Source organism: Astatotilapia calliptera, chromosome 20, assembly GCF_964374335.1.
Source record: "Astatotilapia calliptera chromosome 20, fAstCal68.1, whole genome shotgun sequence".
NCBI lineage: Eukaryota > Metazoa > Chordata > Actinopteri > Cichliformes > Cichlidae > Astatotilapia > Astatotilapia calliptera.
In genome coordinates, this window is record NC_137441.1 from 5,872,573 (window position 1) to 5,899,167 (window position 26,595).

The window sequence follows — 26,595 nt, forward strand, 5'->3', positions numbered from 1 at the left end:
CACCCTTTGCTTGTCACTTTCGATTTCAAAAATATCGATATGGTGACAGTCAAAATGCTCAAGTCAAGCTTTCAAGATGGAGCTTCACTAAGCAATGGTTGACGTCACCATGGCAACATACAGTTTATGTACAAGTCAAAGTAACCTTTCAATTAATGAAAGATTTCCCAGCACCGCACTGCAGATGTTCTGAAGTTCACAAAGAGCTCTTAGAAATACATCTTTAAAGTATCAAAAGGTTTAACTGAGTGACCTCAAATCCTTGTCTCAAACAATTTTGCTGGGAACTAATCAGTCACTGTGTTTAAAATATGATGTAACCGTTTCTAGGTCCTTTGTGCCATGCGGTCAGAGCGGATTTCTTACATGATATATGGTGTTTGTCTGCAACTGCCAAAAACAACAAACTACATCATTACAAAAGCAGACAATCTGGACGAGGAACCGAACGTACGTCATTTCTTCTCAAAGCAAAAAATCAGGTAAAAGCAGCCTGCAAACACTAAAAGATTCATCGAGCGTTTCATTGCAGATCTTCAGTGAAACTTTAATATTTTACAGCCTGAATTCCAGCCATCTCTGCAAGCCTATAATTCAGCATGGTTCAAACAATGCTTGCGTCCTCGTTTCTTCTGACCTAAAGCTTGGTCCTTCTTCAGAAAACGATGAGACAAAGGAAACAGCATGAGCGTATATCTGGCCTTGAACCAACAGGCACAGATCATTAAAACTGATGTTTTTCCTCCAACAATGAGGACTCTTTAATAGCTGCACAGCAATTTCTAAGATGTTTTAACTCTCGTGTAATCGCAGAACGGCCCTACAACTTGTTAAGATTGCTGGCACATGTTTTATAACCTATAAAATTCCCCACAAGGTGAAAACAAACAAGAAACAATTCACCCCATTCAGAAAATGTGGAAGGTATCACAGTTAGTAAAATGCAGCTTTGTTAACACGAACCAGCAGATGGTGATAAGCTGTTGTTGTGCTGGGTGACATGGATGCATGCAATCTGTTGCTTTCACTGACGAGTTGAACTATCAGAACTTAAACAGGAGAAAAACAATATGAAAACATATTTTAATAGCCAGCAGAGAAAAGGTCCAAAATTCTCCAGTTTGTACTTTACTTTGTCTTTTGTGATTGAAAAAATTCAATGACATCACATCAGGCTTTAGGAAATCTTAATAAGAATCCCAAAAATAAATCAAGAAATCACTGCATGTCTGTTTGGTTTCCACGAATCTCAATAGTAAAGACTTTTCTGGTCTTAGTCGCTAGATTCTAGTCTTAAAGAACAACATGTTCATATTATAAATTATGGTTCCCATTATAGCCAAAAAGAGCACTAAAAGTAGCCCCAAGGTATGTATCACATCTAGTTCCATAAAGCTAAAACAGTGACAGCCAAAACTCGAAGCTTCACCGATACATCCGATAAAGTCCAGGTGTCCCACTGGGGCATCATCCACTGATTTCATATTAGCTGCATTCACATATCTGCCAACTACTGATAAAATACCAGAATTTCACTCACCTAAATCAAATCACAAACTTATAGGATGTTTTGCATCACAGTGAGCTCCAGTGTATGTGAGCACAAACCTAGCAGACACCAGTCATCTCCAAGGAGCCACGCCCCAGACTCCAGTATCCATACAGGTAAGTTATAAAACAGTTCAGCCCATGGTGTTGCTACGAAGTGCGAAAAACTGTCCACAGAGACCAACTTTATTTCTTCTATAAGGTTTTAACATGAGAGCATTTTTGAGAGGCAGCTTCAAATTGTGATTTCAGGAACTGCAGTCATTGGCACTCCACAAGTTGCCGTTAGAGTGGCAACAACCTTGTGAAGAGGGAGGAAGTTGTACTGACCAGCTGGTTGCACAGAGGCCACCTGGAAGCTTTGTAGACAACATTTCGACAGATGGAGACACTTGTGATTTTTGCTGCTTTGTCACAGTCAGTTGCTGTACTATCACTAAAAGACTGCATGCAACTGAAACTTGTCCCCATTCTATTCAAAAAATGAGCTTTATTTAAGATGGCGGGTGAATGTGAGGGGCCGCTGACCTGGTCCCCATCTTTGGAGCAACCATTTCAAAGGCAGCAAGATTGTGCCGTGGTCCCTAACCACTGTTATCCCTACTGTAACTGTAGTATAGATTACACGGAAGCTATGTCCTGCTTTACCATATGGTCTGAGTTTATAAATGAGCCTTGAGTGACAGTGACAGCTACTGTTGCCAGCTTTACGTCATTTTCTAATATTTTCTAAATAAAACTGTTGTAATGAAAATAAACCCTGCACTGGTTTAATGCCATGTTGATGAAAATCAGTTTGTTGACAGTTGGATTATGAAAGCCAACAAGGGCAATGATATTTTCCAGATGACTAGATTAGGTTTCTTTTTAAAAGTTGTAAACAAACAAAGAAACAAAGACAAAAAGCATCACCGTTCTTGTTATCTATAGCCTAACAAGGCCTGACCAGCCGTCCTACAAAATGATCAAAACAAAGTTTTCACCAAATCTGCAAAATCAAATGCAGATTCATGAAGGTTCGACTTCTGCTTTGTGAATGTCATGTTTAATTCAGAAAGCAGCAGGCAAACATCAAACGTCAGAAGATCTGATGAAAATATGGCATTTCTGTTTGTTTCATGTGTTAATTAGAGAAAGGTTATCCACCCCTGTGTGACTTTTCATATCTGCAGTTTATGACCTGCTTGGTTGCATTTTCATTTTATCAGCACAACTACCAACTATTGCAATGTTTAACCTGTTTTAAATGCACTTATTCCGAAAATGATCACTTTTAATTCCTCAAAACATTTTCAGACTTCTCCTAGACAAGCAGATCTGCCAGGATTAGTTGGCTGATTACAATCACTGAAATGTGGGGATTGTCTTTTTTACCCCTGGTGTAAAAGAAATGATTTAATTATTTTTTAATTAGACACAGCGAGTCCTGAACTTTGGGTAAGTGTTTAAAAATGATAAAATGACCTGTGGAACACAAAATATCTCCATATTAAAGACTGACTGCTTGGCATTGCGCATCCTGTTGTTAAGCGGGACTCTGGTGGTTTTCCAAACTCATCATATTCATACATGCACACATATCAATTCAGACTGGAGGTCAGCGCAGACCAGCTGAAGTTAAAATTCCTCTAGTCTGCACGGTGAAAGACACATTTTAAGAGGAACTGGAGCTCAATTCGGCTGGTAAAATAATCAAACCAACAGCTCTCCTCCTTAAAAATGATCTGAACTTCACATAAAAAAGGGTGGCTCATCCCTCCTCGCATCCATGCTGCAGACACATTAATTCATTCACGAACATCATTGTGAGGCTGATTTATTCTTGATTTAAAAATTCTGGTTTGTGCAGCGTCAGCCTCCACTCACAGCCTGAATCTCTGACAAAGCCCACACTAATGAAGCGCAGTTTATTTCCATTATAAACTGCCTTTTCTCTGCATCGCTGCGAGATGACAAATGAAAAACGAGCCGCACTTACAGGACTCGGATGACAGTTCCTTTTCCATGTTCCCTTTTCAGGTTTTCGAGGCTCAAACGGCGACAGGATGTATTTCAGCTCCCGCGTAACGCAGCTGAACCAAACCAGAGCTGAGCTTGGGAAAGCCTCCAGGTTTTTCCTTCTTTTTTGGCCCCTTTTCTTGGGGACAGGCCCTTCAAACCCAAACCCTGCGCCGAAATGGGTCCCCTCCGCCACGGGTAAGCGCGCTGTTACGCCCTTGCGTTTCTCCCACAAACGAAGAAAACGCAGGAAAAACGCCGCAGCGTTTAAGGCTGAAGCAGCCCGCAGCAGCAAATCAACATTTTCAGCTGTGAATCGGCGCAACCTTTACATGCCCGGTGATGTTAAAACAATGAAGCGCATGCAAACGGATCAGTGTCGGTATTCCTGCGAACCCATCGGCCAGCCGAGCATTTCAGCACATGAAACGGCGTTTTTCCGTTTTTGAAAAACTCACCTCATTTGGATGGAAACTGCCGCTGTGTTGCCATGTCCGGTAAAGATAAAACTATACTATTTTTTCTTCTTTTCTTTAAAATCTCTACCTTGGGCTCATTTTTGCGGCGGTGTCCTGCTCCCCCAGCAGCGGCCGCTCTCCTCCTCTGCCTCGCCGTTTAAGTGTTTGGGTTGGAGGAAAAGTGATGTCATTGTATGAAATTTCATTACCCGCCCCACTTTTTTTCCCTTCTTTCGGAGGCTGTCCCACGTTGCCAAACATAACTTCGCTATATACTTAAAAAAAATCTGCCCCGTATGTGTGGTTTGCCGTGCCTTAAAATACTCCTGCAGGCACCACCGATATGGACACGACCAAGAAATCCATCAAAAAATAATTTGTGGTTGAAAGAGTGACATTTTTAAAGTTAACACACAAACAGCTGAAAACCTGATACAGCACTCAGGCTTCAAGGCAATTTAACCCAAACTAGAAATAATACAACCGCATGACAAAAAGGAGGGTGAGTGTATGGAGCTAAAACTGGACTAGAGGCCTTAAACAGCTATTTTTCTGAAGGTGACCTCAGGCTTAAGTGCAAATCTGGACTCGTCTATGTGGAACTGAAACATGCTCGAACACTTTACAATACAGCCTGCGTTTACTGGTGTTTGAATGGAGATGCAGAGGAAAAGAACAGCTGGAGAATAAACAAATCTGGGTGCGAAATGACTTCAGCTCCAAATTTTCCTCATGTACACTTGACAAACATGCACTAAACTGCACCAAATCTTTAGTACTCACAGAGGGAGTAAATTACAGAATCCTTCCAATGGTTCCTGTTATCTAAAGCCAGATGAAGGTTTCTTAACAATGTGTGAAAGCACAAACTACATCTGTTAAAGGTTTGTTGTTGATCATAAGCATAAAACAAGTTTAATAACCATATATTGTCTTTATTCATTTAAGGTTCCCTTTTCTCGCGCAGTAACAGCTGAAGCTATAAACTGCTTTTCTGCAGGAATCAACTATAAATTTAAGCAGTGAAGCATTTGCAGATCAGCACACATGTCCTGTACTTTTTATTTATTTGTAACTACAACCAATGAAAATGTGGGAGATAAATGTGGGTGATGAAAAGGTTTGCTGTCCTGCATAAAATGAAACGACTGGTCGCTCAAACTGAAACACAAAACCACCTTAGCAGACAATAAAAATTACATCAAGTATTTTCGTAAATACTGGCTACAAGGGCATATGCAACAACAGAATGTGTTAAAGTGTAATAATGGGAGAAAGTTTCCAGTTGCTTTAAAGTTTTATGGAAATGTGTTTTCTGTTGCAAACATGCCGATCAGAAACAAAGTTACCTAAAACCCCATTTATTTCCTCATCTTTATTTCAAACCAGGCAGTAGGAGCAGAAACAGTGAGGCACATTACAATGATGTTTATAACTGAAACTGCACAGTGTAACATTTTACCTAAAACTTCAGTTTTCTCCCTGCATTCCTCTAACATGTCCAGCTGACATTTCTGATCCAAACGCTTCCCTCTCAGCTGACCTTTCCCTGCACCTTCACACGACTCACCTGAAACGGCCTCACACTGGGTGACGTCTCATCTCAGGCTGGATTTTCTTTAGTATGAAACCAGGAGTCTAGTTCCCCACATGAAGTACAATATGCTGAAAGGTTATTATGGAATTTCTGCCCATTGATTCCAAAAACATGTCGCCTACTCCAGCTTTCAGTCTCAGTAGGAGCCGCTGAGTACTTTAGTACCTAATGTGGGCTGTATTATAAACGAGTAGCAGTGACAGTTCTTTGAAATGCTGGTTCATCTGGGAGCGTCGGCTGCAGCAGAGTCGATGTCTTGGAGCGAATTGTCAGTCGTGTCTTCCTCACCTCCGACTGCCTCTGACACCACCTGAGTGGAAGAACAAAGATAAAGCACATTTACTGCTAGTTCAGATCATCTGTTTGTGTAAAGGGCCGACAGCACGGTACAAAAGCTTCTTTTCAAAGGGTTCAGTGATTCTCTTAACCCCACTGAACATCTCACTTCATATTTTCTTTACACCACAGCTTTCAAAGTTTTGATGACAGATTGCAAAATCTAGAGTGACAGACTGAGGGGCAGAGAAGAAATACAACATCAAATAAAATAAGCAAAAACGAATAATTAAAACTCAAACTTCCCTGGCAGCACAGGACAACCTGCAGAGAGGCTGTTACATTCCTAACCTGATGCATATGGAAATATTATAAATGCTGCTCTTATTTTCAAACATGTCTATGACAGACTGAGTAGTCAGTCTGACACGAGGTAAGGTCTGAAATTTTGTGTTTTAAAATTTAAGTGTCAGAAAAAAGGTTTTAGTTAAGAGGATTTAATTTAGTCCAGCTAAAAGTGCATTTGTGTTGATGGAAAATGCACAAATCTCATTGCCTCCACCGTATGCAGATAAATTGAGCTTAGGCATGTAGTGACTGCACAAAGGCCTTTTTTGTAGCAGGAGAAACCCAGCTGCAGGTAAAGCCTGTAATGAGTCTGTTCCAAGGACTGTAATTGTTTTGCCTCTATATAGTTTATTCTTTAGTGAGATGGCAGCTATAATTCGTGAATACATTTGCTCTCAGGAAATGTTAAAGGGTACTACTGAAACTGGAAAACTTGCTATTGGTGTTGTCCTGGACTGCTGCATCTTAGTATGTAAAGTAAATGTTATGGTCTGTGGGCCACTTTGTGAACCACAGCTTCACAGACTGAATGTGACCAGCAGAGGTCTAAAGGTCTTTGCAGACCAACATGTACATGTTGTAGCAGTCTATAGCCACTGGGGGGCAGTCACAAATACGCCTGTTTATTGCATGTTTGTTAATACGAAGTTTATTTTTTATTTTCTGGGAACTAATCAGTCACTGTGTTTAAAATATGATGTAACCGTTTCTAGGTCCTTTGTGCCATGCGGTCAGAGCGCATGGCACAAAAACATGCCAGGTTCACTTTCTTCACTGTCAGTCACCCAAGCCCCCCTTTTTCTTAACTGAGGCAAGATTTTATGGATATATTTTAATTTTTTTAAGACTTGTGAATTTCTCTCTCTCTCTCTTTTGAAGAAAATACAGCTATGACACAACACATGCCAAAGAATACACCTGTAATTTGTTATTTGTATCCTTTGTATTTGTTCAAAGGTGTTCATAAATTAAGTCAAATCATGTCAATTAATGTCAAAAAATGATTTATTTTTCTTCAACACTGTTCACTCATATGAAGACAATGGACATAAAACAGATTAATTTCATAAAGGAGACTGCATCCTCAATAAAAGCTCCTAAAGGTACGTCTGAGATAGAGAACAAATAAATAAAAAAAATAAATTCATTAATAAACTAAAATCAACCCTAACCTTTTTTGAGTTTTCTTTTTCCCTGTGATCAACCTGAAAATGTTTTCAACACAGTACAGTTTGAATTGAGTGCATCAATGTTACCTGCTGCAATAAGATATTCACGACGACAAAACCCCTGATTGAGAGTTAACCTGGTTGTTCATGATGGCGTCCACATCTCTCTCTGAGAGTTCCTGCCCTGAGGTGTCAAGGTCCTGGTCTGGGTCCTCGCCAGTCAGGATGTCCATCGGGGCCTCAGCTATGGCTCTAATGGTTTGGTCCTCCAGGGCCAGGGCTGTGTCAAACTGCAGAGGGGACGGAGGACCCTGCATACCGTCCCCTTCCACATCCAGGTCCTGCAAAACAGAGATGCTCAAAATTGCTATTGGAGGCATTTTTGATGGTATATTTATAGAAATCCCCCCGTGTGTATTTGTTTTTTAAGCTTGCTTTCATAGCCATTTGTTTCATTTGACTCAACCTGAGATCAATATTAATGGATCTGTTAACAGAAGGATAACATAGAAGCTTATATGTCCCTTTATATGCAGACAAACAGCTATGTTGGTAATAACCCACAAACGGCCCATTCAAAGTGAGGAAAAACCTGATTGGGCAAACCGTACCAGCATTTAAGATGCTGCTTTACTGAATCATTGTAACCTGCTGCACATGCAACAGTCTGTCCACTTGCAACCTCTGCCCCACTTGAGCCAGACTCCCTCTCCTTTAAAGGGTTAAAATCCAGAATATATAATTAAATATAATTAATATTTGAAATGCATATTTCAGACTGAAGTAGTTTTATAATAGTCATTAAAGTGGAATAAATATTCCTATGTAATAATTTTACAGTATTTTTTGGAGGGGTGAAGTTTTTTTGTCATTAGGGTAAAATGTGTTAGGATTTTTAAGGCTCTTCCAAGGGTTAAAACTCCTAAAATGTTTCCTACCATAAAGCAACTTACTTACTCAGCTTTTTTTTTTTTTAACTTTTTAAAAAATTATTAAACAGATATTGTCCCATTGATAATTTGTGGGCTCGCACAGTGACACAGTGGTTAGCACGCTGTCTTGAGTTAAATTCCAATATCAGACCAGGGAGGTGTCTGTGTGGAGTTTGCATGTTCCCCGTGTTTTTGTGTGTTCCCTTTGGATTCCTCCCACAGCCCAAAGACATGCAGTTAGTGGGGTGATTCTTAATTGCCCATAGATACAGACAACCATTTGGTTTTGTGGTAGCCCTGCGACAGACTGGTGACCTGTCCAGGATGTACCCTGTCTCTTGCCAAAATTTAAATTTTTTAGAGTGATCACACTTGTCAATTTGCAGGTCATCAGTGACACTGTCGCACAATTACATCAGTTTACGCTTGCCATTATGGTGTTACCAAACCCTGCAACATTCCCCTGAAAGATCAGTCAGCACTCAGAGAAGAGTACAGGTGTCATCACACAGAGATGATAAAGAAAACGTAACTGGGTAACTTCAGTTGTAAAAAATAACTTGCTCAAGTAAAAGCCTTTCGTCTGCTGCAATTTGTAACTTTCTGTAGCTTTTCTTGTTTGTACTTTTCTGCTCAGTAATGCATTTAAAATAAGTGTGGAGACCAGCAACCTCATTAAACCGAAAAATACTCTACTCCAGAACAAAAAAACCAAAAACATACTACAGCAGCATGACTTGGTACACTATCCCCTGCTGTGGTGGAAACTTTACAACAGCTTGTTGAAAAACGCATTCAGACTGATACTCATCTTTCACAAGAGGAATTATGTGGAACGTGATATGTGTATTAGAGAGAAGAGGTTGGTAGGTGACTGTCATTTCTACGTACATCGCTGAACTCGAGAGGGAGGTTTTCTGTGGGCTGAAGCTCTGCCGCACTCAGGTACATGTCTTTGCTCATAGGGGTGAACTCCTCCTGTGGCGGAGCCTCCTGCTCGGGCTGGTACATGGGCGGAGGCAGGGTGAGGTGCAGCGGGCAGCGGGGGTCGTCTGACTGACCCATGTGCACAGTACGATCACATGGAACATCTTTTAACCCTGGACACATTTTAAAAAGGATCTGGTTGCTGTCCTGGTAGATATCTGAACATGTGGCTGTCAAGGAAAATTTGATTATCAAAAAGAGAAAAAAAAAAAAAGATAAGAAAAGAGAGAGAATACCAAAAAACTAATTAAAGGGTAAGAGTTGCGGAGAATTAATGGCAAGCTGCATTGATGCTTCTCTGGAGGCCCTCTGTTGTCCAACGCTTGCACCGATTTCTAATTGGCTTTCAAATGTCACCCATCAGCATCCAGCACCTACAGTCGGCCCATTTTCATTCTCTAACACCATTTCATTGTAAGTATATGACAGTGAGACAACTGCCTTCAAAAATCATGGTTTGTATTCATCTGGATTTCTCAAATCTTGTGCCTGATTAAAAAACAAACAAACAAGAAATATCTTAGAAATATTTAGAAAGCCTGATAAACGTCCTTGTTGCATTAAAGTGATGCCTTTATGGTTTTGTAGAGCATGTTAATGATAAAATTCTCATGTCTGGGTTCAATCAAACTAAACTGGCTATTGAAAGAACAAAATTCTTAATATTCAATAAAGGAAAAATTGTTATTCTCACACTGTGAGAACTAAAATGCAAGACTGAAAAACATGAAACGTTACGCTAGTCAAAGTAGGTTAAGAAAGATTTTGTTCCTTCCAACTGAATTGATTAGCTCCTTTGTTTTCTGGGAAACAAATCAACAGACCACAGGAAGCTGTTTATCTAGGCTCCCGTTGAAACGAACAGCTACTACAAGCTGCTGGTCTTGATTGGGGCCAAGGGGAGGAGGGCGGAAATGAGAAACGTAACTGAAGAGTGTAGAAATCAGCAGAGAGCAGATCAGTCTACATCTGGCTCATTCATTCAACAGAACAGAGCTTTAAAACACACTCCATTCAAACTTAGTCAAAGCTAACACCTGTTAGCTAACAGCTTACCTTTGTCTCATCAAACCTTTCCTGGTGCATTATGAGGAGCTGAATGAGATCAGCCTAGTGTTAATGTCCAGCACAGAAGCAATACGAGCGGAAATTAAGCAAAGAGAGTCTCATTTCATGACACGTCTTCAAACACAGCTCCTCTTTTCACTGTGGAGCATCTCTGCACTCAACTCTTTATCTCTGGTAACCATTCTTGAATGAAGCCACAAAGCCGCTCCCAGCTGTTAAGAGAATATTACACTAGCTAGCATCACCCAATATGCCCTTTGGCATTGAATTTTGTATCTGAGTAGTTACTAGTATAACAACAATAGCAATAGCTTATTTCACAAATCATATAAAATTGTGTGTTACAATGTTTGCCCTGTTAAATTTGGCTGTGCATCATTTAACATGATCTTATATTAATGTACATTGGTCATTTGATTCATTGTGAGTGGAAAATGTGTACAGTTGGTACAGTCCCCCTCTCAATACAGTATATATTTTACATTTAAACCCACCAATTGGCAATAGAGGACAGTCTGTTCACCGCTGTTAAGCTGGTTTTGAAAAATTCATATCATACGTGATACTATGATGAGTATTCCACCCATCATCTTTCATTCAGTGATTATTTAGTCACACTATTAAAGCCATCAGAGGATACGTGAGACACAGTGTCGGGCCATAGGCAGGCAGGGATTGGTACATCGGGTTCCCTCCATGAAGGAGATGCATTTTTCACTCACTGTTCTTGTGTGTGGCTACAACCGAAATAACAAACAAACATTAGATAATGAAGTGAAACGTAATCATAAACAGTTGACGTTTTTTTAATTATCCCTCTATGACACGACTGCCAGAGAATATAAGTAAAGAAAATGTACAGATTTCTTTAAACTCAGTATCAATTCAAGTTAGCACCTGAGGGCCTCCTTCTGTCACAGCCTGCCTCCTTTCCCTCAGCTGCCGGTGCAGCAGGGCCTCCACCCCGTACCGGCGGCGGTATCGACGCAGAGCTTTAAGCTTCTTCAGGTTCTCCCTCTCCTTCATGGAAAGACCTTCAGGCCCTGTCAGGAGGCTGGTACCTGTAATCAACATTAAAAGGTTTGTGTCACTCAGAATTAAGAGGAGTGAGCAGTAAAAGCATAAATTTGTCCTATGATTACCTATAGCTTCATGCTCCATTTTGCGGTTGTGCAGGTATCTGCGCTTCTTCTCTTTCAGCAGGTGCTGCAGGCGTTTGAACTGATCAATATAGAGGGACTGGAGTCTGATAAGTTTTTCTCGAGTGATTAGCGCCACTTCTTCTGCAGTGTACACTCCTGCATGTCTGCCAACACATAGCATTGAAAATCTAACGTCCATTGAGTTTCAAAACAATAAACTACTCAGTATCTAACAATTTAAGACTAAGATAAGTAATTCTTAAATCAACATACAACATTATGTTGTGCCACTGGATGATGAGCTCAGGTATTAAGTCAGAGGTATTAAGTTATTAAGTCAGAGTCATCACTAACAGCTTGTCAATAAACACGATTCGAGCCTTTGTAGGTTTGCATATTAACTACTTACTTTTTTAAAATTTTCTGTCAACGTTTTTAGCAAAAAGAATGTAAAAAAAATCTAAGACTTATGTGTGCCTTATAGTCGTGAAAATACGGTAAGACGATTGAACTGCTTCACTTCCGTCTGCCATTTATTTATTTTCCGGCTCTTTGAAAGGTCGCAGCAAAATGTTGAGGAAAGGTGTCAAGTTTTATCTGGAGCATGTACAGACTGATATTAATCTTTAATAGGGCTGTGAAAATTGAGAGCTAACAAAACAACTGCTGCACAATGTCGTCCGCCATCTTAGTTGAACTGGTCACGTGACTGCATCATATGACTAAAATGCATCCTTGTTTTCGAAATCTTCCTTTTTCGCTGTCCACACAGCGAGGCACATGCAGCGTTTTCAAATTTATCCACTTTGGAGAGTGTTTTCAAACCAAAAACGCCGTCTCAGTGTGGACGGAAGGCCAAAAGGGGGGGAAAAAAGATGCATTTTCAAGTCTGGACATGGCCTAAGCCTTCTATCTTGAACTACAGATTCTTATTCAAACTACATAACTACACAATGTGGGTTGAGAAGAAAATCTTAAGAGCTTACTTCAGAGGATCCTCGTGGTCACTATCGATGCTGTCAGCCTCGCTGTCCGGATCTCCTCTCCACGTCTGGTCCAATACCAACGGCCCCTGCTCTTCCTCACTCAGACTGTCCTCATCTAGGAAGAGGGAGGAATTAGTGGTATTTTTATCTGACTTTTGGTAGAGCATGCTAGCGGGCCGTCGTTATTACCGTGTTTTTTGGAAAATACGGCACACTTAAAATCAATCCTTTGACTTTTCTGAAAATCAACAGTGCCCTTACAATCCCGTGTGCCTTATGTATGAATTCGGGTTGACCTCGAAACGATTTTATGTACACGGCGCTTGGAAATCTGTCAAATGTTTTAGTATGACTTTGCTAGGCTAGGAAGCCGCACCGCTTGATGGATTGTCGGAGCATTACGGCTATCGAAAGCAGGAGCCTCGCGGAGTGATACGTACGGTGCTTCAACATAATATTACCGTATTGTGTGTGTATAACCTCTTTTTAACTTTTGTGGATATTGGTTATGCTGAGGATATGTTGCTCAGTTTCCACTGGAAATACCTTTTGGTTAAACTGTCAGCAAGGAATTTGCATTTGCACTGTTAAATTTTTATATAACTTTAATGCAGATAAAAAACAGCTGCTTGTTTAAGTGAAAATACATTGATGTTATGTGGTTTTTTTGCACTAATAAAGTTGTGGCGTTGTAAAGTATTTTGTCTAGTGTCAATTATATCGTCAGTTATATCGTTATCGCAAATTTTCAAATGTATATCGTGATAAATATTTTTGGTCATATTGCCCTGCTCTACAACTAATGAATGAAAGCTATAAACTTTTTAATCTTTTCACAAGTGTACCAAATAACCCAACAAATAAAACTAATAAAACAACAAACAGTCTGTACAACTACATCAGCTTAACCCACATGCACCCAAATTACTATTTCCAAGTCAAAAAGTGGCCATTACCTAGAATGCGGCTGGCTTCAGAGCGTCCTCCATCAAGGCTGTGTGACTCTGCTCGGCTGTACCCACTAAGTTGAGACAGCAGGGCCTCCGGTGACGGACCAGAAGACGCCTTTCTCATTTGAGCTCGAAGAGCCATGGCATTCCTGCGAGCGTGCTCCGCACAGAAGGTCACTCTACAGAACAGACATTCAAATTGAAATTAGGAGGCTGCATGGTACTGATGAGTTTATTTACATTCCCCCTTCTCTTGGGATTAAGTTCCCATTAATGAGATTCACAGCAGATAATGATGAGATTTAATTTGTTTTTATCGATTGTTAATGGCTGATTTAGACCTTCCACCCACCCGTCTTTCCTCTCTGCCTTTGGTGCGGCATTGGGACACCGCTTCCCGTTCTTGGCAGAGACGTAGCTGCACTGTTTGTAAGGCGCATTCTTGTCCTCCAAGATGTGTTTGATGCAGAATTCCAAGCCTTCAAGTCGTGGCTGAGAGCAGGGCCGCTGGGTGAAGGAGCAGGCCTGTGGCTCCTGAGGTCGGGGTGTCTGGGTCACCCGGTTCCGACTTGAGGGCAAAACATGAATCCGTATCCTGTTCATTTCAAGCCTGCATTAAATGTAATAACAAAAAATAATAATAATAATACATTTTTCCTGTTCACACCAAATGTTTGTATGGCTGCATGCATGAATAACAGTAAGAATTCCTATAAAAACATTTGTTTGAATGTTGGAATAATGTTGGCTTCTTTAATGTATTTTTATTCAAACTACTAACTTTGGTGACCAACAGGCTGGTATTTCAGAAACTGCTGATCTAGAGATCAAAGATGGGTCACACAGATCCAACTCTAGGGTTTATAGAGAACAGTATGAAAAAGAGAAAACGTCTAGTGAGCAGCAACATGTCAATAGAAAGAAATTAGAAGAGGCTAGACTGCACTGAGCCGATAGGAAGGCAACAGAAACTCAGATAACCGCTTGTTTAATCAAGGTATGCAGAAGACCACAGCACGTCAAATCTTAAACCAGATGGGCTATAGTAGCAGAAGACTGGACGATGATACTCCTGTAAGCTAAAGCGAGCAGGAAGGGATTGGAAAAGCAATGTCTGGTCAATTTAATATATACTGAAAGGCCAGGATCTGATGTAAACAACATGAAGCTCCATCCTATGTTGTATGACCAGTTCAGGCTGGTGGTGTCGGTGTAATGGTCGTTCTACCCACACTTTGTTAAAATCCCACAGCATACCCGATTCTGACAATGTTCAACCCTTTATGACCAGAACACTCATCTTCTGATGGCGGCTTCCAGCAGGATAACATACCGTGTCAGAAAGGTTTAAAATGGTTTTCTGAACAATTACACTGTACTTAAATGGGCAGGATAGATACTCGTGGTTTTTCGCCTTTTGATCCCAAATATAACCAAAATAGAAAAAAAAAAGCATATTGAAAATATGCACATAAGGTGTCATTGACCAAATCACTATGAGTACTTAAATCTAAATAAAGCTGTATAAAACTAAAACAATGTTTTCATGTTATTGGTTTACTGACGGGCGATGTCAGATGGTCGTTATTAACATCAGTAAAAGCTTATAAATGTTACGCATACAACCTAAAGGCAATTGTAATAAGTAACAAAGAGTAATAAAGGCCGCATTAATGTAAGAGAGAATGGCATTTTTTTTTTTAATTCAAATATAAATCGAGGAGACAAACTCCTCTCTGCGTTAATGGATAAACTCTAACCGGGCGCCACACCGAGCTTCAGCCCGCCTCTCCTTACTGCGTCACTTTAACAGTTAAGACGGCAGTCGCCATCTTTGATCAATCGCTGCTAACGGCAGCTAAATGCTAATTTTCTCATTTTGCAGCGAAGATAGCAAGTCGGTGCCACAAAATTGCCGTATCCCTCCATAACGCCAACGTGATTGTATGCCAGAATATGAACATATCGCTAATTTCTATTTGCGGCCCCCTACCTTTGTCTCGGACATCCGAGCTAGCGTGAGCTCCCGAAGAACACTGTTACGTCGATTTTCCTGCATTCCCTGTTAACTGCCACAGCCGCCGCTTACAATAAGTAACCCCGCCCACCTAGAGATCCGATTAGCCAGAGCGCCGGAGTGAGGTAGCCCATTGGCCAATCCAGTTGCCATTCAAAGTGGCATCCACCCAATGTATTTACACTTTTATCATAGACCAGGGCCTCGAACTCTTTAGAACACAACTTGACCTCAAGAGGGCTACACTTACAATACCACTGGATAATACCCCCTATCTTTTAAAAATAGAAGAAAAAAACAGTATATTTTGAAAACATTCAAATGTAAAACTTTGACACACCATGCATTTACAAATGATGATATATCAAGTAGAGTAAGTGCAATTCCATCAGTTGCTCTACAATGCTTGTATTACCCCTCAAACATATTTTTTTTGCAAAATATAATGGGTAAAACTGGATCTTCTTTCAGGGCAGATCAAGCTCCTAGACCGCATTTGACACCCCTGGCATAGATTGATTCACCTATAAAATGCAATGTTATTGATGAGCCAAAAGCAGCACTTTCTTAAAATATTTTTTATTGACTTTGAGAATAAAGCAACCACATTATATCAAAAAAAAGAACAGTGTTCACATATTTTAAACGGGAAAAAAAAAATCTCAAAACTTTTTCTTTTTCAGACCTGAGTGTCACTGAAAACACCAAGACATGAAAACACATGAAATTTATTGTAGCTATATGATTTTTGCATTGTTAGGTTGCATGAGTGTCGTCCGTTTTTTCTTACATATGGGTTTTAATATGAAATGTGTCCTTTTTGTGGCTTGTTCACAACAAAATGGTAATACTTAAAATGGAAGCTTTGCCCAGATTAAACAAAATGTTTCAAAAACAGTGGCAATTTCACACCAGAAAATCTATTAGTCTAACCATTATACACGTAACACTTTGTCAATTGCATTGTAGGCAAACCTACTGAGATAAATATTCAGTGCATTTACTGTTTCCCTGTTACAACCAAGAATAATAAAACCTCTGCTGCATGAGCAAGAAGCTTCTCTTTTCAAGCACATTTTCAAATATATGAAGGGGGTAAAATATACAGCTGGACGGCTGATTTGCTGTGCTACATTACTGTAAAATAAGAGCACTAATCCTAAACAATTAAGTTTTATGAATAGGCAATAACCTGCTTATCTTGCCAACAAAATCTGGGTATTGGCCTTCATGCTCAAGAAGTGGAGGTATATAAATAACCTGCTGGTCACATATGATTCTGTACAACCACAGAAAACATGCAAACATGTTTTTATGATGAATGATGGCATGTGGGCAGATAATAAAACAAACCAAAGTTAAATATCCACCAATTTAGTTTAGAGGAATGCACTCGAAAGACAAGTTTAACATGATTAAATCAGACCAGAGTGAAGTGACAGCTACACTAGGGTTTACACTTTTAAAACATCCCCACAATTAGATAAAAACAGATGAGCTATTAACTTTTATACTGTGTTAAAACTCTGTATACTGTGCTTATTAGGGTCTAGCAAATCTGGGAAAAAGTTTTTCCTGACATAATTTCTTGTCTTCTGAAAATTATACATTTCCATATATGATGCTTATTTCTTTGTCTTTGCATTTACCTGTGATCACCCCAAAAAAATGAACTCCTGAGGAAAAACAATAAGGAAAGAGAAATAGTCTAGATAGATGCTCTTTTTGTTGAATTTCCTTCATTGTGACCAAAGTGCACAGATGTTTCAACCGTTTGTGAACAGATGAATGTTCTTGCTATGAACTTAGTGTATCCATTCAAGAACCAAATATGAATATTTTACAACCATTTAAAACAATGACTGCAAGACTTAAAAACTTAAAGTGAAAAGTACAAGCTTTTCCTAATTTACATCCTTTTTTTTTTTTGCAAATTTGCAAATATAAAGGTTCCAATGTTTGTTTTAAACATTTTTTTTTTACATTTTTTCCTCAAATCACCAAATAGCACAGCAAATATAACATATACATGAGGGATGAAGCCATTTTTATGGCTCACAGAAAAAATAAAAATGGGAAAAATAAAATAAAGTAAAAAATATATCGAAAAGATGGCTTTGGAGACATGCACTCTAACTAGGCTGTACAGTCTTAAAGAAATGACCATCTGTTCCAAAAGAACAGAGGTTTAACCCTAAAAAAAGGTAGAAAAAGGGGACCTTTTTTCTTTTTTAAAATCATTTGATCAATAAATAACACCCTATAAAAACATTATAAAAAGAATCAGTAAGAAGACCAACCAGGTATGTCATGGAAATTTTTCCAAACAAATTGACATCCTCTAATTCCCGTCTTCTTGTCACATCTCATTTGAATTTTTCAAAAAGAAAAAACAAAACACTATCTACACTTTCCCATGATTCTTCTTGTCTCACATTTTGCAAGTCCCATTATTGCCCCACAAGTACGCCATAAAATCCTTTGTTACCCCCAGTACATTTCTCTGCTGTCACACTGAAGACTATAAAATGTTGGGTGGCTGGAAAATATCATACAACACTTTATGTAACAAGATGATCAAGATGTCAAGTAAAATGTACATAATGTGGTTTCCTGATTAGAAACTTATTTGGGCAAAGGCGGCAGTGGGGGAGGCGGCTCCGTGGGCAGGGGAGGGGGCCTAGGGTTGTTTCCTCTGGAGCTGCTCGAGTACCGATAATCACCATACTGAGATCTGTAGTCAAACATAGACTGCTGGGACGGCTGCACACCCTGTGCACTCAGCAGTGAGTTTAGCATCTCAAAAGTGTCCTGGTACTCGTTGGACTGGGCTCCGCCAGCTGAACTGTGACCATTAGTGTCAGTTTTGTCGCTTTTGGAATGCGAATAGCTTCCTTGGTGGTGGGGGAGTCCCAGAGATGGAAGAATGTCAGAACCGTGCCCCAAAATTTGTCCAGAGGAGGAAGACAGGGGAGGTAACTGGTAGGGATTCCTAGACTTGCTCACTTTGGAGGGTGGGTGAGATCCTGCTGAAGGATCCTGGGAGTGTGTCCTCTTGCGTGAGGCAGACGAGGATGAGGACGAGGATGAGGAGCTTGTTCTAGAGGAGTCACTTGGTACTTTTTTGCTGCTTCCCAGCGTGCCGCTGGAACTAGATGAATGTTTGTGTGAAGAAGAAAGTGAGGCACTACTGGAAGAGGAATGGTGGTGGTGAGAGTGATGATAATGGTGGTGGTGGTTAGAACGCTCCCTGTGCTTGTCCCTGCTTTTGCCATCCTCTCCTGAAGTCCCCCTCTGCTTGTCAGGCACTCGGATTTTGACTTTGATGTCTGGATCCTGGCCTCGACCACTGCTGCTGTGTCCACTGCTTCCTCCTGATCCTCCAGCAACTGGGAAGCGCATTTTTAGAGAGTCATGCCTCTCCTTCTCCAAGGGGATTTTAAGAATAATGGGTGATGGGTTGGACATGTCAGAGGAAGCGCTGGGTGGATGATGGTGATGCTGCTGCTTCTCCTTCCTCTGTTGCTGGCCAATGAGGGCCTGAGCTGCATTGGCATAATCTCTCTTTACGCTGGCCTCCATGTTCTCCAACTTTCTCTTTTGGGCAGCCAGGACGTCAGCATTCTTGGCACGGTACTCACTCAGCGACACCTTAGCTGGGGCGTGGACCTCATGGTTAGGCTGCTGCTGTGGTTGCTGTGACTGCTGCTCAGATCCACCTTGACCTTTACCACTCCAAGTCTGAGCACTGCCAGAAGCATTTGTGTCCTTGTCGCCCACTGATGAGGAAGAGGAGGCAGAAGGTGGAGCAGAGAGGCTCATCAGGCCTGCCACAGTACTCTCTGATGAAGCCATGGAAATCATGCTGATCATGGTGTCCCTCTGGTCACCCTCCTCCTGGACTTTTGGCTTGGCTTTTGGTGTCTGTCCGCCAGCCTGGAAGAAGAAAAAATTAAGTCAATGTCCACATTGAATCGGGAATTTTTAATAGCAAAAAGGAGAAGTTAAATTTGCGTTGTACCTTCCAGTTGCGAATTCGCTTCAGTCGGCTGGGTGTTTTCTCCAGGATTTGCAGGAACTCGTGTGTAAGTTCTGGAAGAGGAGGAAAAAAAAACAAACAAGTCAAATCAGCCCTTTTATTATCTAAACATTTTTTTCTTAAAGAGCATTTATTGCACATACCGTCCAGCAGCTCGAGGGTAACTGTAGGGTCAACATACTCCCACCAGTGTTTGCCATCTGTAGACACGGGGATCTCCCAGTTGGACCATTTGCAGGCGAGGTGGATGCACACACAGGCTACAACAGGCGGACTATACTGCAGGCAGAACGTTGTCAAGTGCAGGCTATATGGCATGATACGTCCAAGAAAAAAAGCAAACAGAGAAAGAGAAAACAGAAAATCAGTGTATTGAGCTTTAACAAACTACACACAAACTTTGGTGAATACCTAGCATTCACATAAGAAAGACACAACCCTGTGTGTGTGTGTGTGTGTGTGTGTGTGCATGTTTGAGAGAGAGAGAGAGAGAGAGAGAACTATGGGTGAACTCTGAGCATACCTGTTGGTGGCCATAAAGTATGATGTTTGGGCCAAATCCTTGCTTGCTGGAACAACAGCAGAACAAAGAGAAAAAAAATTTATAGACACAGCAAAAACTTGAAGATAAAATTGAGCAAAACCATAAAAATGATGCTCACCCCTGACAAGCTGAGTGCATTTGACAACATGTGTATGAGGATGATCGATGGTGATTTCAAAAGCTGTAATAGAAAGAGAAGAAAATGTAGGTAGACATTAATAAAAGAAATGCAAAATCAATGTATACTTATAATCCATATGGAATACAAATCCACTTCCCACTGGCAAAGATAACATTAACAAAGCCGCTGAAAACCAGAAAATTTGCATTGTGTTAAAAATCAAGTGGTGGGGAGTCAGAGTTGAGTGGAGTGTCACTTTTCATGGGAAAACATCCTGGACAACATGAAAATGTCAACACCTGAATATGAAAAAAAAAATTAATGGCATGTAAGAAGGGGAAAAAAGTTGTTTTGAGGCTCCCTCTTTAAATGTCTTAAAAACACATAGGTGAAAAAGGTAAAATGTCAAAAGTTAGGGCTGATAAAAATGAAAAAGCTGAAACAGGAAATGTAAAAGTGGGTGATTCAGTTTTGAAGCATAAATATCACTTCCAGTGCTGCTTACTGCAAACTGTGAATTGAAATAAAACATGTTAACTATTCTTGTTCTCTGGGGGGGGAATTCAAGGGACCCAGTTCTTCCTTCCAAACTTACCCAAGGTCTGGAGAATTATGCTCTCAAGAATGACCAGGTCTTGGGCTTGTTGCAGGTAGGCCTGAGGTTGAGAGGACAGGCACGTTACTCACTGGGAGGCCGCCAATTGTTGAAAAACAAGAGCAACTGTACACGTTATGTGGCCGAGAATTTCTGACCATTTGTCTGAAAGGCTTTCTGGCATACATGTTTGTTGAAGAAGCCTCAGATATAAGTGATGAAAAGTGAAAGCTACATAGCAAGTACAGATGCTCGAGTTTTACAACTGCTAGACATCACATTGCCTGCATGACTCAAAACCTACACAGGCTAAGATGTATTTTGCCTTTTACTCTCTCAACCCATGTAATCAAGCAGCCTTAACAGCTCAGAACAAATACGTGACAGAGTAAATGTTCTCAGATTACATGCAAGAAGATTGCCATTTGCCTTATTGTAAGAATTTTTTTTCTGCTTCAAAAAAAACCTCCCTCGGACAATTGCAGTACAATACTTACATCACTGCGAATATCTGGTGAAGGGTCCTGGGGATTGAGGCAGGCATGGGCCACCTTGATGACATGCTCCAGCTTTCGAGGCTGCTCCTCTACCTTTGCTGCCAGGAACAGAGCAGCGGGTGCGATGACCTGGAAAGGGTCAGTGGAGATTTAAAAAGATGATTCACATTAAGTACAATCATTTCCATGATTCAAGCAAGAAAAGCATTACTTACATTTCTGTGAAATCTGGTGAAGGACTGGATCATGTAGAAGCGATGCATGTACACAATGGCTGTATTAATTGTAAGTTGAGAGCTGATACATGGCAGTTAAGGAAAAAAGGTAAACAGTGGGAGCAAATTACATAACATCTGTAATGACTGCATACTTTGAAAATGGGCTGGAATCGTCGGTATACGTGTGAAATAAAATAATTATAAAATAGTTATAAGGATAACTATAGGTTTAATATTGCTAATTAAGTATAAAAGTTAATGTTGATAAGCCTGTTATCGTAGCAGCCACAGAATAACAAAGTTAAACAACACTTTAGCCACCGGCTAGCTGGGATAAGACTCTTGATAACACACAAAGCGATGTTTTCTAAAACTAACACATCTAAAACACTTTTTCTGAAACATTCTACATTACTATATGTCTAAACGTGGCCCATTGTCCTTCTAATTTGCGTTTATTCGTTGATATTTACCAGTGGTGAAGCTAACGCTAACATGCTAACGTCCTGGAGGCCGCCGACTACACAGGCCTCTGCGGCCCAAGGGTTAGCCCACTACGCCGCTATCGCGTAACGCTTGTAAGCTCACGTACACCTTGTAAAACCAAATTCCACAGCGTTAAACAGAAGTGGAAGACAAAAACAAACGTGAAACCGTCGAACAAAAGACAACAACAAACTAACAAACACCAGCCACACTCCTTCTCCGAGCCGGCTCGGGAGAGAAGCTAAAGTTAGAGCGCTAACAAGAGCTCACGACAAAAGGATACACATTGAGCCGCTGTCCCATGTCCTGGAGGAGGTTCGCCGCCTGTTGTCTGTATGAGAGCTCCTTGTCGGGATCAAGTCCAGCTCGCCGAGATGGGCTGTTGTCGATCTGCTGCCGGGTGAAGTACCATTTGTTGTTACTGCTTGCGGGGAGAGAGCGAAACGAAGCCGCCATCACTGAGAAGGACGAGAGTTTAAAATTTCTGCGCGTCACAGGAACACACGTCACGCCGGGCGGCGACGTCAGCGCGCCTCGAGCGACGGTACAGCAGAGGTCTCCAAAGCGCAGAGGGGTCTCAAAACGTAACTTAAAGTCTCATACGATCTCTCTTGTTATTACGCTGTAACAGCCAAAAGCGAAATCTCCGGTAAGCTAGCTACAGCCTCTGTGCTCCATACACCGCACAGCTCAAGAGGTGAATCTCCTTGTCCTGCATCAGTATACGCCCACTTTTCTTCCTAGGTACTGACTAAAAGTGCACATACCTTTACTCATGGTGCTACCTTACCACAAGCCCCTTCCCAAACCCCGCCCCCTAGCTGTAAACGTCAAGTATGAATGGAATCTAATAACAATGTGAAACACAGTCTAAATCAAAAATTTAAAAGTGCTGCATTAATAAACTTGCTATTATCACTGATTTCGCAAAACCAGTGCATTTAGGCACTTAGGCCCGCCCCCATGGGTGAGAAGTTTAACTCCACCATCTGGCACATAAGAGGAGAAGATAAGTTGCAACAAATAGCTGAAGTAGGAAGTCTAATATTAAAGTTCTCAGTAAGAATCTTCAACTGAAACTTGTCATAAACAAGTCTCTAGGCTTGTGTGTCTGGGGTTTTACTTGCTTTTGAAAGCATGCTAACGCTGGGCAATAAATGGTGGCCAGTTATATGATTAGCCACGGTCACTGAGAGAGCTACGTTCCCTTCCATTTTCCCTCATATGCCTGTTTGGTCAGCCTCTAACATCACAGTCTTAGCCTATCTGTCCATAACCAAATAGTGCTATGTTAGAAAGTTCTATGCTAACGCTAAACTCGTCCCGACAGCCATGCTGTCCCAGATTTTTTTTTCCCGGGATTTTCCCTTCAGCACTAAAGACTTCTGCAGTACAAAAATCTGTGTATATGAGATGATGCTGTAGGAGGAATAACAATCTAGTTAATCACCTGACTTAATTGACACTTGACATGATCAAGCCAAATGACCAAAGAGGTTGATCATCTTCCTTGATTAATATGATTAACTACCCTTTAGTGGATGATGAGTGAAACTTCTCCTGAATAGGTGCTCAAAAGCTAAACGATATCATATCAGTCCTCCTCAATTTAATCAAAGTTTGCCCAACACAGCACACACACACATAAAACATATTAATGATTGTACATTAACATAAAACTGTTGTCGGAACCATACTGAATTTCACCAGAGAAGATTCAGTATGCTACATCAGTGTCTACTTTTTAAAATCATAGCCAAGTGACACTTCACTATCCCTACTAATTGATGTTATCTTGTTGTATCTCTGTTGTGGTCAGTGCTATCTTCTATGCTGTTGCATGCTGGGGCAGCGGGTCGAGGGTCACAGATGCCAACAGACTAAATAAACGGATCCACAAGGCCAGTAATGTTGTGAGGATGGAGCTGGACTCCGTTAGGGTGGTGTCTGAGAGGCAGATGTTGTCCAAGATAAAGACAATGTTGGATGATACCTCCCACCCACTCCATGACATGACATGCTGGCTAGTCACAGAAGTACTTTCAGTGAGAGACTGAGATTACCAAAAAGCACCACTGACCGACACAGGAAATCATTCCTGCCTGTGGCCATCTCTCTGTACAACTCCTCCATCTAACACACTGTGAACCCTGCAATAGTTACACCCTTTTTACACGCGCTCTTTTCTACTCTGGAATATTCTTGTCAATTTTCTTGATATTTATTTATAATCACCTTTGTTAATCCTTGATATTTAGAACTGAGTGATCTGTATATATTAGTGCTATTTCTTAAATGTGTAAAATCTGTAAGATAATGTATTGTTTGGAGTTTAGTCTGTTACTGTTACTATTTTTTTTTTTTTTACCATTTCTTCTTGGAGCAACTGTAACACACATAATTTCCTTAGGGATTAATAAAGTATTCTGATTCTGATTGTTTCAGGATGACCTGCCATTATCCAATGACACATCTGCTTTCCTGTATCTTTTGCTCGTTTCTCCTCCTCTTCTTTTCTCTAAACTGAGCACCTGATGGCTTTGAACTTTTCTTGCCCATCTTCCATTGGTTTTAATTTTGCACTCCAGTATGAACACCCATCCCCCAAACCAAGGTTCACCACAACATAACCTAATAGACCTACATCTTAGTTCACAGATGGGCGGTGTATTTCTGTTAACCTAACTCTACCTGGGTTAGTTTATATATATATATATATATATATATATATATATATATATATATATATATGTGTGTGTGTGTGTGTGTGTGTGTGTGTGTGTGTGTGAGTACATGTGTTTTAAGGGGTCACATAACAATTTTATTGCACACCACTATTTTGGAGCACATTGATACAAAAAAAGGTTTTATAAAAAAAAATCCCAAATTGAATCATTAAATGATGTAGATCAGGTTCCATTACAGCGTTTTCAGTCAGTGGTGAAAGATAAAATTGCTCCGTTTTTTATTTAAAATTAAATCTGGTAATTTGGCCAATATTCTTAAGGTTTTCCCCTTAATATAAAAGGTGAAAAGGTCAATTTTAACACATCAAAAACAAACCCCATATTTCCTGTTGAGAGGTCATCTGCAGCGTACCACTTTATTTTCTCTTTTATTATTTTTTTATTTTTTTTATTTTTTGTACCCACTTCTCTGCTAATATCCAGGCAGGGAATGCTGGGACCTCTTAATCCTTAATCCTCTTAATAAAAAACAGATGTGCTTGGTGACAGACTGAAAAGCCATGCAGGTGTCAAATAATTGACACGTTGTATTGTCACAGAGTACTAATGGTGAAAGCCCACTTCTGATTGTATTGTATTTGGGTGGTTGAGGCTGTCTCTGTCCCACAGCAGTTTTTGCTCCATATCAATACAGAGTTGTTCAGACTAATCACCCTCATTGTGTCATGAAACTTCAAGCGGGAGCGGCCTCTTTCTGTAGGTGTGAGGGGGGGTTTCAGTTGGTTAGGGCACATTAGCAGGAGTGATGAGGTGATCACCAGGAAGTTTAAAATACAGATAATTCTGAGTGGACATGATTTTTAACAGTGAGCACTAATTTACACAACAAAACTTATCAGTGAACCGCAGATATTGAACTGTTATTTTAAAAGTACATGCTACGAAAGTGTTAACGTTGACCTTGTTCATACTTTTTCTTCTCCTTTTGGTTTGTCGTCTTTAAACAGTTTGAAATGCAGCAGTAAAGCTTCTTGCTGGTTTTAGGGTCGAATCATTCCAATCACAGTTCTCTGCAGTGGCTTTCTGTATGTTTCATAATTGATTTTCAGATTTTTCCGATCACTTTTAAAACTTTTGATTTGTTTGCAAATTACAGCAGAAATGTTGCCCAAATGAGCCTTTATGTTGTTAAGAATTGTTGATTTTCTTCAAATGTCTGTAAAAATATCTTTTTAAAATCTTCCTTTTTGTTTTTTTATTGTGACTTATTGGGTTTCACTCATCTGGGTATTGATTTTTCATCATTCCTGTTACAACCGCTTTACTGCTTTTGTTTTTCAGACAGTGTTTATATTGTTATTTGAGGTTTTACAGTACAGCTAAAAACTCTAGAATGTGTTACTGCAGCAACATTTTATCAAAATGGGACAGAAATATTATTTTGTCATACTGCATCAATTGTAAGCTAGATGTTTTAAACCATTTTCCCTATCATAACATTGTTTGATATTATGGGAAGAAAGAAAATAAAGGGTAAAAATGACCCAAACTTCACTGAAACCAAACTTTTAATGAGTAAAGAATTGATCCTTTGATAATTGAACCTCTCCGGAGCTGTTTTAGATTAAAACCAGCTCAGAATGACTGTTTCATTTGTAAGATAGTCTGTTTTTAGACTGTAATATGACTAGTCACTTAATGTTAGGTGAAAAAAATATTCCCAGTAAAGCAGCAGCAGAATGTGCTTGATATAGGAAAGCATACAAAATGTTAAAACAGGAAAAACTGAAGAGACAAACTCAAACTGCTCCTGTAATTCTTACTTGAAAGGTTATGGTAAATTATTATTACTTGCATTTTATAGTGCACCGAAAACTCACAAATGTTTTACTTTAGCAAAATTGAAATTAAATACTTTACATCGCCCGTGCG

General features: G+C 40.2%; 3 protein-coding genes and 1 non-coding gene across 9 annotated transcripts in view; all 4 read right to left on the minus strand.

Moving 5' to 3' along the window:
• Window positions 1-4,167, minus strand: part of nckap5l (NCK-associated protein 5-like) — a 58,096-nt gene extending 53,929 nt beyond the window's left edge. The window contains exon 1 of one of the 3 annotated variants that reach the window (XM_026155277.2): window positions 4,005-4,167. Coding sequence is in view for 1 of the 3 variants with exons in the window: in XM_026155276.2 (XP_026011061.2) it covers window positions 3,527-3,554 (28 nt within the window). In the remaining 2 variants the exon portion in view is untranslated. Of the gene's footprint in view, window positions 1-3,526; window positions 3,683-4,004 lie in introns of those variants that run through there. The other 2 variants (XM_080294764.1, XM_026155276.2) reach the window with 2 other exon arrangements.
• Window positions 4,168-5,052: 885 nt separating this feature from the next.
• Window positions 5,053-15,587, minus strand: kansl2 (KAT8 regulatory NSL complex subunit 2). Of its 2 annotated transcripts, none has more exons than XM_026155279.2 (10): window positions 15,453-15,587; window positions 13,812-14,069; window positions 13,466-13,638; window positions 12,510-12,624; window positions 11,524-11,687; window positions 11,279-11,442; window positions 11,022-11,118; window positions 9,218-9,471; window positions 7,532-7,735; window positions 5,053-5,911 (listed from the first exon to the last, which is right to left on the minus strand). In XM_026155279.2, the coding sequence occupies exons 2-10, from the start codon at window positions 14,060-14,062 to the stop codon at window positions 5,822-5,824; spliced, it is 1,512 nt and encodes a 503-aa protein (XP_026011064.1). In that variant the 5' UTR covers window positions 14,063-14,069; window positions 15,453-15,587; the 3' UTR covers window positions 5,053-5,821. The 2 variants fall into 2 exon arrangements, with proteins under 2 accessions (XP_026011064.1, XP_026011065.1); XM_026155280.2 differs by having other exon boundaries at window positions 7,482-7,735.
• Window positions 10,077-10,211, minus strand: LOC113014055 (small nucleolar RNA SNORA2/SNORA34 family). Its single transcript, XR_003270922.1, has one exon. It is a non-coding gene; the product is annotated as a small nucleolar RNA SNORA2/SNORA34 family (small nucleolar RNA).
• A 1,604-nt stretch (window positions 15,588-17,191) lies between the features above and the next one.
• On the minus strand, window positions 17,192-22,576 carry ccnt1 (cyclin T1). 3 transcript variants are annotated; one of them, XM_080294766.1, is made up of 9 exons: window positions 22,260-22,575; window positions 21,488-21,569; window positions 21,273-21,401; window positions 20,776-20,836; window positions 20,178-20,240; window positions 20,039-20,084; window positions 19,659-19,822; window positions 19,498-19,568; window positions 17,192-19,412 (listed from the first exon to the last, which is right to left on the minus strand). In XM_080294766.1, exons 1-9 carry the CDS (start codon window positions 22,430-22,432, stop codon window positions 18,102-18,104), a joined length of 2,100 nt encoding a protein of 699 aa, XP_080150892.1. In that variant the 5' UTR covers window positions 22,433-22,575; the 3' UTR covers window positions 17,192-18,101. The 3 variants fall into 3 exon arrangements, with proteins under 3 accessions (XP_080150892.1, XP_026010446.2, XP_080150891.1); XM_026154661.2 differs by having other exon boundaries at window positions 20,039-20,093; XM_080294765.1 differs by having other exon boundaries at window positions 20,039-20,240; window positions 22,260-22,576.
• Window positions 22,577-26,595: the final 4,019 nt, after the last annotated feature.

Excerpts from the sequence above, each read along its gene's own strand:
- ccnt1 (XM_080294765.1), bottom strand. The coding sequence starts at position 22,432 with ATGGCGGCTTCGTTTCGCTCTCTCCCCGCAAGCAGTAACAACAAATGG. Across the intron at positions 20,837-21,272 it reads CACCAGATATTCGCAGTGAT|GCCTACCTGCAACAAGCCCA; the intron begins GTAAGTATTGTA and ends TCTCAACCTCAG. Across the intron at positions 19,823-20,038 it reads TACTTTATGGCCACCAACAG|CCTGCACTTGACAACGTTCT; the intron begins GTATGCTCAGAG and ends CATGCCATATAG.
- kansl2 (XM_026155279.2), bottom strand. The coding sequence starts at position 14,062 with ATGAACAGGATACGGATTCATGTTTTGCCCTCAAGTCGGAACCGGGTG. Across the intron at positions 11,688-12,509 it reads GACCACGAGGATCCTCTGAA|ACATGCAGGAGTGTACACTG; the intron begins GTAAGCTCTTAA and ends ATGTGTTGGCAG. Across the intron at positions 9,472-11,021 it reads GGCCCGACACTGTGTCTCAC|ATATCTACCAGGACAGCAAC; the intron begins GTATCCTCTGAT and ends CCACATGTTCAG.